Source organism: Pteronotus mesoamericanus, unplaced genomic scaffold, assembly GCF_021234165.1.
Source record: "Pteronotus mesoamericanus isolate MK-2021 breed Mesoamerican mustached bat unplaced genomic scaffold, CSHL_Meso_final contig_20, whole genome shotgun sequence".
Taxonomy (NCBI): Eukaryota; Metazoa; Chordata; class Mammalia; order Chiroptera; family Mormoopidae; genus Pteronotus; species Pteronotus mesoamericanus.
The window spans coordinates 100,242,850-100,259,782 of NW_026555085.1; the positions used below are offsets into that span (position 1 = coordinate 100,242,850).

Sequence of the window (16,933 nt, forward strand, 5' to 3'; positions counted from 1 at the left end):
ATCTATGATCCTGTTTCTGTTTTGCTTGTTTGTTTGTTTTTTAGATTCAATTGTTGGTAGATATGCATTTATTGCCATTTTGTTATTCTTATTTTTGATCATATTAGGGTAGTGTGGCCTCATGTAGTAGGTGTCCTGTAGGGTCCAGTGGCACAGCCTCCCCTGTCACCCAAGCTGGTATTCAGGGTGTGCTCACCCTCTGGGCTGTGTACACCCTCTTGTTGTAGTTGAGCCTTGATTGCTGTTGGCACACCCAAGGTCCGCCACCCCCTGTGTTCTGTCTGGGGTCACACAGCGTAGGCTACAGAGCCATCTGCAAATAGCTGCTACTTGTGCTGGGCTTGGAGGTGCCAGTGAACCAAGCTGTGAACCAAGCTGTGAACCAAGCTGTGAACCAAGGCTGGGCGTGGGGCAACTTAGCAAGAGGTGTGGGGCTCGCTGAAGCCAGATGCCACTTGTCTGAGATAATTCGGGAGAATCTGAGGCATGAGCAAAGACAAGCCATTCATATGGAAAAGCCAAATGGGAAAGACACTGGAAACAGCTTTGGTGGGCCTGAAAGTTGGGTGGGGCAAGCAGTGTGAGCCAGGTTGATGGAGACTCAGCTATGGTGCTGCCTGCCAGCTCTGTGGGGGGAGGGCGTAGAAAAGGAAAAGTGGCCTCTCCCAGGCTTCTGGGAGAGACTCGCCAGCTCTCACCCTGATGCTGGACTATTCAGTTCCTCCCCGTACATCTCTGATGCCTTTTAACCTGCTTGCCCTGCACTGGAGCTCAGAGGGAGTGAGTCTGAGTAACCCTGTGCAAGGGCCCTTTAAGAGGAACTGCCTGGGACTCCAGAAGTTTCTGTCTTCCTCAGCCTCAATCCTCACTGGTTTTTAGAGCCAGAAGTTATGGAGACTAATCTTTTTGGCACTAGAACCCTGGGCTGGGGGTTGTGGTGTGTGGCTGGGACCCCTTGCTCCTGAGATATCTTTCCCAATTTTTATCTGCCACACGTAGCTGTGGGACCAGCCTGTTCCACGTCTCCATTCCTCCTACCAGTCTCGATGCGGTTTCTTCTTTAATTCTGTAGTTGTAGGACTTCCATTCAGCTTGATTTCTGATGGCCCTGAATGACGGCTGTTCAATAGTTTGGTTGTAATTTTGATGCGATTGTGCAAGGAGGTAAGCAGCATTTACCTATACCACCATCTTGACCAGAAGTCTCAACCTCCCTAGCCTTAAACATCATCATTATTGCTGGACAGTTAAGGAATTTCCAGTTTTGCTGTTACATTTTTGGGAGTTTATAATATTATTAAGAGTAAATAAAGTGCAGTGAACCTCCCTGTAGTTAAGTCTTTGGCATGTCTGTAGATATTTCTAGAAACAGAAGGAAAGAGACACGTTAGGAACATCGCCTCCAGAAGGCATGTGCCTCTATCACCAGTAGGAATCACCCTTAAAAACAAACAAACAACTTTGTCACTATGGTAAAACCTCGTTGGTAGTCCAAAATGGTTTCTTGTTATTTTAATTTGAATTTTTCTCATTACTAATGCGATTGAATGTTTCCATTATCTTGACTGTCCGTAGATGTTCTTCAGATGTTAAAGCTATTAGCCCATTTCAGTCATGTAGGCTGTACCATGTATCTCTATGTCTTTTTGACATACAAAAGGTTTTTCTTGTTTGTAGTCAAATCTACCTTCTTCCGTACATCTATACATATATTTGCTCTTATGCTTAGAGACTCCTTCCTTATCCTATAATAGGTAAGATATCCATATTTATCTTCTAATCTTTATAATTGTATTTACATTTAAGTCTTTACAGTGCATCAGGAGGCCTGGTCTAATTTCCCTCCCAATCATCAGTTTTTCCGGTACATTTGTTGTGTCGTGAGTCTCTTCCCCATGGGTTGGTAGCCCAGGCCCATTCGTTTGCATGGCCTTGGACACCTCTCACCTTGTACTTGAACCCCAGCTCCAGGGCGCCCCGTCACCTGGGTACCACGCTGACGCTGCTCTGCTCCCCAGCAGCCCCTGGTGGTCTGTCTGAACCAGCTTTTCAGTTCTTGAGAGCAGGAGCTCTGAGTAAATGAGTAAGTGGATGGAAAGGTAAGGGTGGGGCTGTTTGGAAATAAAATGAGATGTTCCAAGTGGCAGTTTCCACTGTCAGAACTTAGCACCTGGTAGGTACCAAAAAAAAAAGTTAGCATTCTTTTCTTTTTTGATATCATTTAGAAACCTAGCGCTAGCTAAATCTGGAGTTCAGTTAAAGTAATTCCGGGAATCATTATGCCTTCTGTCATTCAATTTTAATGTGCTTTTACTTATCTCCATTTTAATGATCTTGTTGAATATGTGCCATTTAAAATAAATGTTCCCAAAATGTCCTGGAAAGTGGACAAGGTATAAGTAATAATACAAAGAAGAATACTAAATATTAATTGTGGCAGTTTGTTAGGCCAATATCCCAACCATGAAAGAAGATTTAAAAACAAGGAAACTGAACCAAAGTTCTTTACTTTGCAGGGAGATGGTACAAAAAGTATTTTAAATATTTTACTTTCCTTAAAAACGTTCTGTTTTCTGATTGTAGACTGGCTTTTTCCCTCTCAGATTTCACAGTTCAACGTTTAGTTTCACTGTTGTGGAACAGTTCCTCCTGTGCCGTTGTCGTGGTTCCCTCTGGTGCGTCGGAGTGAGCCAACGCAGGGGCCCTCGTGAGCCCTCCAGAGCTGTCTAGGGCACCCCCCCCCCCCCCCAGTCTGGGGCTGTCCTGCCCCGCCCCTCCGCCCCCAGGCGACGGCAGTCTCCACATAGAGGGTTTTTAGTGGGCTTCTGGGGCCCTGGCTCCAGGGTCAGCGGTGAGCTCTTCTGAATTTAAAGTTCTTGACTCCGTGGAACCAGGTGGGACCTAAGAGTGTGTGTTTAACACGTTCCCGAGTAATCCTTTTCATGCAGTTCAAGTTTGAGAGCCACTGGTAAACTAGCAAAGTTAATACGCAGTGACGATGGTCATTTTCTAGATCACTGAGAACTAGAAAACCGAAATTGAAAACCGACCTTTATTACAGTTCCCTTGGTGTTTGCTAAGCATATAAAGATAGTGCCCTCTGCTGGCTCCTTCCTGTAAGTGCACATGTTTTACTGTATTTTACAACCAAAGCATTTTAGTGCTTGATATTTGAGCTTAAAAGCAGAAAGACGACAATATTGAATCTTTCAATACTAATCCTTTTTCAAGTTAAAACTGCTTAAATGTAATATACAAACAATCTGCTGTGGCTTTCACTTGGTTTCAATGGGGAAATAAAATAACCCCCAAGGCTGCGCCCCAGCAGAGCCTCTGATACTGGTCCCGGTGATCCCTTAGGTAACTGACCAGGCTGATACTTTGCCGAATAGTCATGAAGGAAAATAACCACATGTGTTGTTCTTTTACACGGGCAGCTTGGATATGGCCTTTCAGATCACAGGGCTATCGGGACAGCAGCCGACTGGCCGTGTGGCCTTCCAACAGTCAGCGTCGGGAGTTAAAAGCAGGTGGCACCGCGCCCTCTGTGGCCTGTTAGTCACCACTGGAGGGCGAGGCTGCCTTAGGCCATCGACACCTTGGTCCTGAATGGTCATGAGCAACTCACTATCCACTTGCCTCTTTTGGGTTTCGGTCTATTACTTCCAGTCTGGAGGGAGAACCAAGATTAAAAGGGCGAGTTATTGGGCTAGTCAATATTTTATTTTACACAATACTCCCCGCTTTATTGGGGGTTGGCAAACGCAAATCTGGCGCACCATCCATTTTTCTAAATAAAGCTTTATTAGAACACAGCCACGTTCTCTCCTTTCCGTCCGGGGCCATGTGGGCACAGGGGTGGTTGGGGGGTTGCAGTGGAGACTGTGTGGCTGGCCGGCTGGCCTAAATCCTCTACGCTTTACAGGCTGTCTTTGCTCTCCTTTGCTCGGGATGGCTAGCTGATAAAACGCACCAGCTGTTTGATGACATCATTATTGTTCCTATTTAAGTGAACAGAAAGGGAAACCAAGGTGAAATAATTGAATGGAATAGTCTTTCTGAATTAAGAATTCATGTGTCCATATATTTAGACCAAATGGCTGATAAGGGTAGTGTCCAGGGAGTATCTTGTCAAGTGGACACTAAACTATGTCTTTATATGAAAACACGTATTATTTATTTATTTATTTTTAAAGATTTTTAAAATTTAGTTTTAGAGAGAGAGAGGAAGGGAAGGAGAAAGAGAGAGAGAGAAGCGTCAATGTGTGGTTGCCTCTCGAGCACCCCCTACTGAGGACCTGGCCTGCAACGCAGGCATGTGCCCTGACTGGGAATCAAACCAGTGACCTTTTGGTCAGGCCGATGCTCCACCCACTGAGCCACACCAGCCAGGGCTGAATACATTTTTTTTTTTTTAAAGGCCAGGTGCATATATACTGAAGGAAGAAATCACTGGAATTTAAGAACACACTTATTTTCTTACTGTGGTAGAATATACATAATATACATTTACTATTTTAACCATTTTTTGAAGCACACTGATTAGTATCTTTCAGTGCATTCACTTTGTTCTACAGCCATCACCGCCCTCGGTCTCCTGAACTGCATCCTCAGTCCCTGTCAAACAGCAGCGCCGCGCCCTGCCCTCCCGGCCTTGGTGCCCGCCCTCTGCTTTCCGTCTCCGTGAACTTCATTACTCAGGCTTCCTCGTGTGGGTGGAATCATAGCATGTTTGTCCTTTTACACCTTTATTATTTTACTTGTCTTCAAGGTCCATCCATGTTTCAGCTTGAATCGAAATTTCATTTCTTTGTGAGCCTGAATGATATTTTTAAAAAGGATTTGCCTGTGCTCTTTTTTTTAATTGTATTTTTATTTTTAAAAGATTTTGTTTATTTTTTTGGAGAGAAGGGAAAGGAGGGGGAAAGAGAGGGAGAGAAACATTGATGTGTGAGAGAGACATCGATTGGCTACCTCTCCTGCGCCCCCGGCTGGGGACCTGGCCTGCAACCCGGCCACGTGCCCTGACCGGGAATCAATCCGCAGACCTTTCGGTTCTCAGGCCGGCGCTCATTCCATGAATGCACAGCAGCCAGGGCTTGACTGCTGTTCTCTTGTCTGTGTACCTCATTTTGTTTATCCCTTCATCAGTCATGGACGCTGGAGTTGTTTCCTGTCGACCGTCGTGAATAGTGCAGCCATGGACATCGATGTACAGACGCCTGTTCGAGTCCCTGCTTTCAGTTCTTTTGTGTTTATATCCAGCTGTGGAAATGCGGGATCCAGTAGTAATTCTAGGTTTAATTTTTGGAGAAACTGCCACTGGCTCCCCGTCATGGTCCCGCTAGCAATGCACACAGAGCCAGTTTCTCCAGATCCAGGCCAACCTGTCTGTTTTGTGTTATTTCTTACGATAGCCTTCCGATGGGTGTAAAATGGGATCTCACTGTGGCCCTTTAAGTCATTCAGTCGGCGTGTGTGTTTGACAAATCTGATATTATTACTAGTGTGTATACAGAATTTTTGTTGTTGTTGTTGCTTATTTGGTACATGTATACATTGCAAAATGTTTACCGCAATCAGGTTCGTTAACACATGCTTCCCCTCACACAATTCCCATTCTGTTGGTGTGATGGCGGGAACATGAATGCTCTGCTCTTACAGCAACTTGCGAGTGTACATTACAGTAGTTAACTACAGTCACCGTGGTGCACATCCAAGACACCCCAGAGCTCGCTCATCTATTACGGACAGTTTGCGACCCCTGACTGACCCCTGGCGTTTGCCACCCCTCAGCCCCAGTAACTGCCATCCTACTCTCTGCGTCTATGAGTTCAACGTGTTTAGATTCCACATGTAAGTGAGATTGTATAGTATTTGTCTTTGTTTTATTTCACTTAGCGTAATGCCTTCAGAGTCCAGGCATGTTGTTGCACATGGCAGGATTTCCTTGTTTTTATGGCTAGATAATATTCCATGGTATTTTCTTTATTCAGCCACCTGCCAGGGGACACTTGGTTTTTTCCATGTCTTGGCTACCGGGGCTAACGCTGCGATAAACATGGGTGTGCAGGTATCTCTTGGAGATATTGTGTTCGTCTCTTTTGGATATTTTCCCAGAAGTGGGATTATTGGATCACATAGTAGTTCTATTTTTAATTGTTTAAGGAAACTTCATACTGTTTCCCATAGTGGCTGTTTCTGTGGGGTTTTGATCTGTATTTCTCTAAGGATTAGTGATGTCAAAGATTTTTTTCCCTGGGATTATTGGTCTTGGGCATACCTTCTTCTGTGAACAGTCTATTAAAGTCCTTTACCCATTTTTGAATTGGGTTGTTTTGTTTGTTCCTTGAAAAAGAAGAACAAAGCATCAGGGCTCACTTCTTGATTTCGAAGTTCACTACAGAGCCGTAGCGATGCACGAAGGCTGGCCCCGGCGAAAAGACAGACACCTAGGCCGGCAGAACGGAAGAGAGAGCTCGGAGAAAAGCTCTTGCATATAAAATCAAAGGATTTTTGACATTGCCAAGATCACTCAATGCGGAAAGGGTAGCCTTTCCAATAAATGGTGCCCAAAAGCTGCCAATCCCTAAGTTAAAAAATGAAGTTGGCCCCTTACCTGCCATCATATACAAAAAAATTACCTTCAAGTGGATTGAAGACCTAAAACTATAAAACTCTTAGAAGAAAACATAAGAGGAAAGAGGACATGGACTTTGAGGATGGTTTTTTAGCCATGACACTGAAGGCACAAGCAACAAAAGAAAAAATAGACAAACTGGATTTCATCAAAATGAAAAACTTTTGTGCATCGAAAGAGCCTGTCAACAGAGTGAAAAGGCAACCCATGGAATGAAAGAAAATATTTGCAAATCATATATCCAATAAAGGATTAATATCCAGAATCTTTAGGAGAAAGGACTCCTAAAACTCACAATCAGTTTTTAGAGAAAACCAAAGAGCGCTGAAAGGCAGCGTTTACCCCACTGACCCAGACGCTCGGCAGATCTGACCCAGCTACCACTGGTCTCAAGCGTGACTGTGTGAAGAGTCAGTGCCCAGCTCTTGATGATGAGTATTCACACGCAGCCATCCAGAATTTCTGCCGATAGACTATAGGGAGCTTAATTAAAGGGAAGAATTATTTTCCTCTTTTGCGGCTAAGCAGGAGAGCCATGGCTGGCAGCCGCAGGTCCCGGATGCTGCCTACGGGGCTCTAAATCCACTGTTACTGACTTTCATGCTCCCGGAGGCGCCAATTGCTGATTCATAGTTGTGCGCTCTATCTTCTCTCGTCCTGGGCTAGTGTCTTGGCCCCGGTGCTATCTGAGCTCGAAACTTCTCTAAGGACTAAAATATGCCTAGAAAGACCCAGATCCGAAATCATGTATGACAGAATACCATGATTCTTTACAAGACAATGGATTTTGGGGTCAAAATTTTTGAGAGCTTTTCCATCTTGCCTACGTGAGCCAATGATGGGTTACACGTTGCTGCCCTGAAGGACACAGCAATCGTCCAACAGCCCCTCCAGCCCCTTGTTGGATTCACTTATTTCTAGCAAATGGGAGGATTCCCAGGCGCTGGTGCCGGCCAGCGCTCAGGACCGGCCCAGCGAGTTGTGCAGGTCGGGCACGGCACACGGAAGCCACGTCTGCGAGGGTGCTGTTCGTGGCGCAGACACCTAGATCTGTGTGTGTGGCATGATGCTTCTTCGGGGAGATGCAGCGCAGCGTGTCATTGGAGCACGCGCCGTCGGTTACGCCAACCCCTGGGGGCGAACCTGAGCCATCCTGAGGAAGGGCCGTGGGCACGGCTCCTGGGAGGTTCCGTGACCCTGTGCTTTGCTCTGGGTCATACCTGGACCTCCCGGGCCTGCCTTCCTACACAGGAAGCCGCTCTACTCCATGGGCACCAGCAGGGACAGGGCTGTGGCTGGGCCACCCTCCTGCTCGATGGCCTTGTCGGTTAGCGCCCCTGCTGCCGGGTGTGACTCTCCTTATGAAGGACTGCTTGGGGCCCGGCAGCAGGAGGGGAAGTCAGGGGCCATGTCTGGGAAGAAGACTCGCCACCCAGACCCCACCGGCCAGGACGCCAGGCCCCGCAGCCCCCTGTGAGCGCCACCACTTGGCCGGCGGACCGAGTTGTCATCCCCTCTCCTGTGAGTGGTGTCCCCTAGAGAGAAGTGTTGGGACTCCGTGTGCAGGCCTTCGGTCGCTGGTTTCTCTGTGCTTTCTTCCTCTTCGCTTTTCATTTCAACCCTGAGCGTAAGTGGAGACAATGTGAAGCCCCCCGCACCGGTCACCCGTCCGCCATCCCGCTTTGCTTCGGTCACCAGTCCCGCCCTGCCTTAGGTGTGCCTGGCTTTTAGGCACGTGGAGGTGTCATTTGTAAACTGTGACTTTGGGTCCCTGCGCCTCGGTTTTCACTTATAACATTGGGATGGCACCTGGCGATGACCCCGTGCAGCCAGCCACCCATAAACGGCAGCGGGGCTTCCCGAACGTGGCCGGGAACCCTCGTTTCCCCGCCGGGGCCCCCCGCGCAGCGGCTGCCCCGGAAAGCCGCGTCCTTCGGAGGCGGCCGGAGCGGGGCAGGGCGGGGCCTCCTGGGGGCCTCGGGGGGCATCCTGCTCTGAGCATCTCTTCCCAGCAGTTACGGGAACTTATTAAAAAATGTTAACAAAAGTAAATATTTGCTGCTTTTCAAGGAAACCTCTGATAAGAAACACCTGAGGAATAGAAGAGGAGGAGACGGGGAATAAACAGTGATGCAGACAGAGCCGCAGGGCAGAGCTTCTGGAGGCTCAGTGAGAGATTCTGGTCCCGCAGGGCTGGCGGGAGCCTGGGGGTGGGGCGGGGGCCTGGCCTGGCTGCCCAGCCCCGCCCACCACACGCCCGAGTAGCAAGGACTCGGCGCCAACTGGTACCTGCATCCAGGCCCGTCCCTCTGCCTGCTTTTGTATGTCCTATGAGCCAAGAATGGGTTTCACATTTTTCAATGGTCAAAAAGTAGAAAGAATGTTTACAACACGTGAAAGGTATATGAAATTCAAACTTCGATGTCCGTCAAGTCGTATCAGCACACAGATGCGCCCGCTCTTTAACATTGTCTATGACCGCGGTCACAGGGCAGTTAAGAACTTGGGACAGAGACCCTACATGGCAAGGAGCCTCAAATGTTTTCTATTGACCTTTAGAGAAAGGGGGCGCCCACCCCACAGGCTCGAGGGGGCAGTAGCCAGCAGAGGCAGCAGAGAGCCATTTCCCGGCCAGCTGTGGGAGCCAGGCCCTCCCTGGCCCTCAGGTAGGGCGTTCAGGCAGCCGGCAGAGGGGGACTAAGCTGGCAGAAGCACCTGGGCAATCAGTAGGAGATGAAGTGGGGGCGAGTAAGCAAGGCCCAGGGTAGGCAGGGCAGTAAGAAGCCATCCTGTTGCTGGAGCAGGAAGGACAAGGCCTGCAGGGTGTGGGGAAGCAGGCCGGCGGGGGTGGGGGGGGGGTGTGGAGGCCCAGGAATGCGGTGCCGGGCTCAGGCCCCGGCGGAAGGAGTAGGGGGGCCACTGCAGGGCTTCGGGCGGTAGAGCCGTGGCATCGCCCGGGGTCGGGGGCTGACGGACTGTATGCACCTCTGGTGGCTGTGCCTCCGGGATGCTGTTGTAGCAAACGGTGATGAGGAGGAGGAGGAAGGCAGAGCAGCCACGGCACCGCACTGCGGCTGGGCCACGGCAGGCTCGGGCCGCTGCGCCGTGGGTTCTGCATCTCACCGGGACAGGCTGGGCAAACAGTGTCGCCACGTTCTCCTTCTCCTTCCCGCCCTTCCCTCCACTGTCACACCACGGCGATGCAGCGGGCTGGCTGGCCGCCATTCCGGCCAGGCCTGGGCCGTTTCTCCGCGGTGGTTCCTGCAGAGGCGGGCTTTGCCCTGACAGACTGGTTTGCTAGTTTTGTTCTGGCTCGGGGGCCATGTGTTCCGGGGGCAGAGGGTGCGCAGCCTCCTTTTAGAATCTGGTGGACGCCACCACGCCCCCCAGAAAAATGTGCACGGGCAGGTGGGCTCGGAATCTGAGATGATGGCCGCGCCTGGGCCATTCCTGGGCCCCGCCCAGTTGAGGACCCTGACCTGGGGCTGCACAGGTCAGGGGCCAGCTGCCTCCCGGCTTAGTGTCAGATGCTGTGTGTCCCCCCGGGCCTCCTGCCCGTCCTCATTCTCTACTATCCCTAACCCCGCTCCTGTCTTATGGCGAGGACTCGAATATGTGCCTTTCTTTGGAATGGATTAGCCCTCCCCCGCCCCCCCACCCCGTCCCCCAGTGTGCGAGACAGGAGCTAGACGGCTTCCTAGGATGGCTGGCGGGGGGCTCTGGCTGCATGTCGGGCAGCGCGGGCCCTCAGGGTGCCTGAGCAGGGGACCGTGCCATCTGGCCTCTGGCCTGGGCGGGCTGACCTCCTGCTATGCCCTGGGCCAGGAAACGCTGTGGTCACTGAACTTTGAACACACGAAGTTTTATCTTGGGGTCTTAATACAGCATAAATCTCCTTTCCTTGAAACAAAAAGAGCACTATATTAGATGCCGTCTTGTTTAGGAAATTATTAGCCTCTATAGCTAGAAATAAGTAGATTACATTTTTTAAAAAGATTAATTTAATCTCCAGAACAAGGAACATTTAAAGGAATATAGTCATTCGATTATAAAATATTTCCAAAGACCAAAGAGAAGCTTGGACGCCTGAACTATTTTTCAAATTCTCCAGATTTAGAAAATCTACTCCAACAGCAACTTTTAATAAAAGCAGTCAATCCTAGCAGTTAGGGCCTCTTACTGTGTGGGGGCGGGGGTGGGGGGTGTGTAACAGCGGCTTTAGTGGAATGTACTTCATGGAGCATCACATTCATCCCTTTAACTGTACGATGATTTTTTAGTAATTTTACAGCTCTGCACCCATCGCCACCATCTAATTTTATGGCCTTGCTGTCACCCCAGCCTGTTACATTTTAATGCAAGAGGTGACACTAGAAAAATGACCATTTTAATGTATTGCTTCTGGTATATGCAGCATCTAAGTGATAGTCTTGCTAATAATGACCTTTCCCGGTATCTCTTCCAGGTAGACACGAGACAGCTGGAGCAAAGCTCTTGCAGTCTTATCAGAAACTGAGGTGAGTCTTGTAGAAAGACAGGCCACTCCAGGCCCTTCAGCCTGGAGCACCAAGGACCCGCCAAAGACGCGACTGATCTCTTGACCTTTAGAGGTCGCTGCTTTGGAATGTAACTCTTTTTTTTTTAATGATAAAGTAACTGGAAAAAATTGAGACAGATATTTCCAGGTTCTTATGACAAGCCTTCTAGAAACTAGCCTAGTATTTTCTCACAGAACGTTTTGTTTCTTAAATTCCCCTAAAGTGTCATAAGAAAACAAAATATTATTTTTGATGGCACGTTAAGTGAAACTCTAAACCAAGCCTTTGCTTTTATGAGTCCTTCATCTCTCCAACATCTTGCCAGGCCTGACACGTGTGAGACGTTTATGGAATAAACATGGGTGGACCCGAACGCTGGCAACTTTATTACCCAAACTTCCGAACATCTGAGGCCTTGGGCTGACTATGCGCACACGCTCGGTCCCCTGAATTTACTAAGGGTTCCTGGAAGTTCCTCTCCCAACAGTTAATTTTTTGGCCACGATGAGATTTTCCAGTCTCAGGACTTTTTCATTTTTTTACTCTCCAACCTTTTCCTGACTTTTTTTCGCACAAGCTCCTATTGGGTTGGCCAAAAAGTCTGTTTAGTTTCTTTCCGTAAAATAAAAGATGCATTTTTCATTTTCATCAATAACTTGATTGATTTGGATACTTTGAGTATGCAGGCTATCTCCCGTTGTTGGCTTCTAGTGGGTAGGGGGCAGGGGTGCTGCTAAACACCTTCCAAGCAAAGACTTATTTGGCCAAAATGTCAATAGTATCAAGAAAGTTCAGAAACCACTTTTGATATATTCGATCAGTCACAGCATCTTCTCCATAGAGTGCACAAATCTTTTTTCTGCATTTCAACCTTCTTGAAATAATAAAGCAAAACATGCTGAAAAGGTATGTTTTCTTCCATTTTCAATATTAACATGGATGAACAAAAATTCACCAGTTTTGATAAGTTTTTTTTTAAAATGCATGCTGATATGATAGCTGTCACAATATAATCCAACAATATTGTTTCAAATGAAGTTAAAGACAACTAAGTACTACTAGAGCCATCATACAGGAAAAACCAAACCAAACTTTTTAGCCAACCCAGTAGTTCCTCTCACAGTCGATTTTTACATCCACGACGTTTCTGGCTCCCCTGCCCGTGTGGTTTCCGCTGAGAAGACAAGCAAGTCCCCATGGACCGCCATGCGTGGCGTCTGGATCCCAGAGCAGCCAGGCCGCCAGCCGGGCCCTGAACTCGCCAGCTGCTGCCGAATGCACGGCGGGCGCGGGCGCCAGACGCTGACCTGCATCTGTTCACGTCCACATTAGATCCCAGGACTTCATGCCCTTTGCAGAGCCGCAGGTCCCTATGGGGGTCTGCTTAAAAGTGAGGAAGTAAAAAACAAACACCAAAGGTAGAAAATTTGACTTAGAGGATGAGCTGTATCGTGTGTGTTTGTAAGACATTCTTCCATCGTCTGTAACCCGTTTCTCCCCCCTGTATTTTTCCTTGGCAGCAAAATTTCCGTGGTCCCTCCCACCCCACCTCCGCTCAGTGAAAGCTGGTGCAGCAGCCCTGGCAGGGTAATGTGGCCGCTCTCGGGGTGTCCCCAGGAGGGAAGAGGGGATGGAGGTTGGGTGGGGGGCCTCGGGGCAGAGGGCCACCTGGGGCTGGAGCAGCCGTGAGCGAGGCAGGGGATGAAGGGCCGATGCGGGGGTTGGAAAGTGCTCGGCCCTGCCCGGTGTCTGTGCCGCCACCGGCTTTGGGGACCCTGGGACTACACTAACAGCTGACTCGTCTTCCGCCTGCACCCCACGCCCTCGCCGTGCTCCCGCCCCCGTCTCATTCCTTCTGACTTCTCGCGGCCTGTCTTCCCTGTCTGTGCACCATGCCCACGAGTGTGGGGTCTTCCGGGGTGCAGTGGGTCTGCGGGTCTCTGGGGGTGGAGGGGAGAACGTTGACTCACAGGTCTGGAAACGTGCGTGTGTGTGTGTTCTGATCGTCTGCAGACACTGAGGCAGGCTGGGACTGTTTCTGTCCAAGGAAGCTAGCCGTGTGATTGGGGGACGTGCCCTGGGGTCCCAGCTGGGAGGTGGAAGTGGTCACACTCTTCTGGCTTCCCCTCCATGACTGGCATGAGGAGTCAGCGGAAGATGCCTCCGCTGGTGCTTGCAAACTCAAGTGCCGTGGAGGCGTAGGGTCCTGAGCACGTTCGTTGCTGTTAGTTCTGTGAATGCAAGGGAGTCACCATCTGTACAGAAGGACGCGTGCATCTGCTGGTGAGAGAAAACATACCTTCAAAATCCTGCTCTGCTTGCTCCTTGAGATTCTAAATTTTCCAAAGCAATGTGAGCACCAGTGTGTTCAGGACATATGGTTGGATGGATGGATGGATGGATGGATGGATGGATGGATGGATATACTGACAGATGAACAGAAGGAAGGACAAATGGGTGGATGGGCGAATTCATGAATGGACGAATGGAAGGACAAATGAATGGATGGATGGATGGGTGGGTGGATGGATGGATGGGTGGATAATGGGTGGATGGATGGATGGATGGGTGGGTGGATAATGGGTGGATGGATGGACGGACAAATGAATGAATGGGTGAATGGATGGATGAGTAGGCAGACGGACAGATGGATGGACAGATGGACGGATGGATGAGACTTGCAGAGGAAAGTGATCTTTCTGTTGATTTCTCTCTTTTTTATTCTCTCCCCACTTTTGGAGGCAGAACTAACCCTTGGCTTCAGGCTGGTCACCTTGTGCCGGCACCGCTGCGAACCCTGTGTCATAGGCGTTCTGCGTGGCTTTGGGGTGAGGGTAAAGATGCAAGTTGCTTGGGGACAATCTTTAAGACAATGAAATCGTCAGTCATTCTTTCTCAGAGGTCGTGACTTCCTTGTTGACAGCCCCTCGATAAAGCTCCTTCCTTCACTACGGTGTCAGCTCTCAGAGGAGAAAAGCTGAGTCCAGAGGACACCAGCCCCTTGAGAGGACAGCGCCCCCCAACCCCACACATGCACGCATGCACCCCGCACGCGCCCCGAGCGCCCCTGCTGAGACGCGCCCATGCCCTGCACACGTCGGTGGTGCCAGGGGTGGGCCGCCTGGAGGCTGCTGGGAGGAACTCGGGGCGTCCAGCATGGCCCTCCTTCTCTCTCCCTCTGTCTCTGCTTTAATTACAGGAACTCAGGCAGCCTAAAGGATTTAATAAGTCCGTGGAAAACTTGTTCCTGTCTGTTACCACCCACATGAAAAGTAAGTGGATGCTTCTTCCTAGCACCACCTGGGCCGGCCAGGCCCATGGCCAAGGCTGCGACTGGACCCCTCTCTCCGTCCCCAGCACGTGGGGAAAGCCACAACCCCGGCCCCTCACCTTCCACCCGCAGAGCAGGCCCCCAGGGCGCTGGGGAAGAGGACACCCCTTCAGTTTGCTAGGCTGGCTCTGTCCTCCCCCAGCCCCTGCTCCGGCCCATGCCTGCCTCGGGCACGGAGCTCACGGCCGGCGCCGGCCCCTACCGGGGCTTCTCCCCGGGAACCCTGCAAAACCGGAGCCTCTCAGGCCAGGCGGGGCCTGCCACGGTCCTGCCTCTGAAATTACTCATAGGGCCTCCTGTTCTCCTTCGTGAATTTATTTTTTTCAATGAGCAGTAACCACGCTCATTGCAAGGAACCCAGAACCCATTGCTTGGAAATCTCGTTCCTTCAATGTTCTTTCTGCTCGGATATTTCTTCCTGTTTATCTTAAAACTCAAGTCCAAGCACAGGCCCCATCTGGGCCTCCCGAGGTGAGCGGAGCAGCCCAGGCCCTGGAGAAGCTTCTCCGCGGGAGCGGGGTCCTGGGCTCCGCGCTCCCTCGCTGCCTCTGTGTGGCTTCCGTCCCTCGACCTCGGCCGACCCTTCCCTGCAGCGGCCCGTGGGTGTCCCCGTGCGGTTCCTAGCCTGAGGCAGCTGTACAATTTGATTGTAATTAGTCCTCCTTGTTTCCCAGGAGCCTTTCTGAGCTGCTTCACAAAGCCAATCAACGTAAAAGCCACCTTTCAGATAAGCAGAGGTGACTGTGTCCTGTGACAGTGTCTCTCTCTGCTCAGCAATGGGGAGCCGCCTAATATCACAGCCCATTGGCTAACAGAGCTCAGAGGTTCAAAACCACCCCATCACTTGGCTGGGCCCTGGGACACAGCTTCCGAGGCCACTTCTCCGTGGCTCCTTCTAGACGTGCAGCCTCTCCCCACACAGCGCCCCGTCCAGGGAGGCCTCAGAGGACTGGAGGGCTCCTGGGCCGCGCTGTCCGGTGCGGTGGCCCCACCGCAGGTGGCTCGTGAAAGTGGCCGGTCCGCGCCAAGAGTAAAACACACACGAAGTTCTGGTCACTTAGTATTAAAAACTAAGTTTAAAATGTCATCAATAAGTTTAAGATCAATTATATGTATTTTAGCAATATATGGATACATGTCACTAAATGAAATATTCTATTAAAGTTCCTTCTTTACCTTTTCCTTCTTTAAATGCTGCCCCTAGAACATCTGAAGTGATGGGAGCCGCATCGTCATGGGCAGCACGGCTCCAAAGATAGTTCAAGGTCGTCGTTCGAGGGCGACAAGGGCCTCGTGGGCAAAGGCCGGCAGAGCGGGGGCGGGGCCAGCCTTTGGGCCTTTGCAGCGGCTCTGTCCCTGCTGCGTGTTCATTGCAGTGCGGACCGCTGCCTAGGGCAAAACCAACACACCTTAAAGTCGTCTTTGCAGGTGTTGCTTACTGAAAGAGTTACAAGGAGACCTCTCTTCAAAAAGTCAAATTGTAGTGAGTTGTGAAATCTTTGTAAGGAACCCCTAAAACGCCGGCTGGTTGGTTAGGCTGCCTTCTCGGTGTTAGGACAACCATACATGTGACGTGTGGCCCGGACGCGAGGCAGGCCGGCCCGGCAGGTCTTCCTGCACCTCCTGCCCTGTCGGTGGCCCTCAGCCCACAGTCACCTTCCAGAAATCCAGCTGCCCTGCCCCGCACAGAACTCAGCGGTCCCCGAGCCCAGCACGCAGCGTCTGGGGGCTCCGGGATTTGTCCGCGCTCCGCCAGGGCCCGGAGCTTGGTGGTGGGCACACGCGCCCCTCGCCCCTCCGTTAACTTGCCCTCCTGAGCCCCTCCCTGTGTCGTTGAGGGGCCCCCCGGGGAGGCCCCCAGGTCTCGGCAAAGCTGTGTGTGCCCAGCCGCCGCCCTTTGCGTCTGTCTTCCAGAGCTCTCCAAGTCCCAGAACGACATGACCTCCGACAAGCAGCTCCTGAGCACAGGCCCCGAGCCGGCGGCGGGCTGGACAGAGAGAAGGAGCCAGACGGAGAGAAGGAGCCAGTCGGACACGGCCATCAACGTCACCGCCCGGGTACTCCCCAAGGCCACCAGGCCGCCACACAATCGCTCTCCCGCCCCTTTTCTCTAGGGACTCCTCTTCCTTTTCCTTTTCTAACAAAACATTAAGCAATCTGAAAAACACAATTGTAAACCCCTCTCTGTGCAGAGGCCAAGTGAAGGCGAAAATCCAAGGTTCAGCACAGGCAAAGGCTCCAGCCCTAATTCCGAGCCCCCGGAACGAGCCTCAGGGCCGCAGCGGGACCGACATTGCCCGACTGTGGGGGGCTGCAGATGCCCTCGCCGAGAGCACGTCTGAGTCCCCGTCCCGCCTCCAGCGTCCTCTGCGTACACCCGTCCTGGTCCCCGTCCGCTCGAAAGCCCAGTTTGGTGTCATCAGA

At 50.9% G+C, this 16,933-nt stretch overlaps 1 protein-coding gene across 2 annotated transcripts in view; it reads left to right on the plus strand.

Annotated features, from left to right (window-relative positions):
* Positions 1-16,933, plus strand: part of SYTL3 (synaptotagmin like 3) — a 56,333-nt gene that overhangs the window by 18,119 nt on the left and 21,281 nt on the right. The window contains exons 4-8 of one of the 2 annotated variants that reach the window (XM_054568987.1): positions 11,106-11,157; positions 12,699-12,765; positions 14,019-14,024; positions 14,378-14,450; positions 16,424-16,566. In XM_054568987.1, the coding sequence (XP_054424962.1) occupies positions 11,106-11,157; positions 12,699-12,765; positions 14,019-14,024; positions 14,378-14,450; positions 16,424-16,566 (341 nt within the window). The remainder of the gene's footprint in view (positions 1-11,105; positions 11,158-12,698; positions 12,766-14,018; positions 14,025-14,377; positions 14,451-16,423; positions 16,567-16,933) is intronic. The other variant, XM_054568986.1, reaches the window with a different exon arrangement.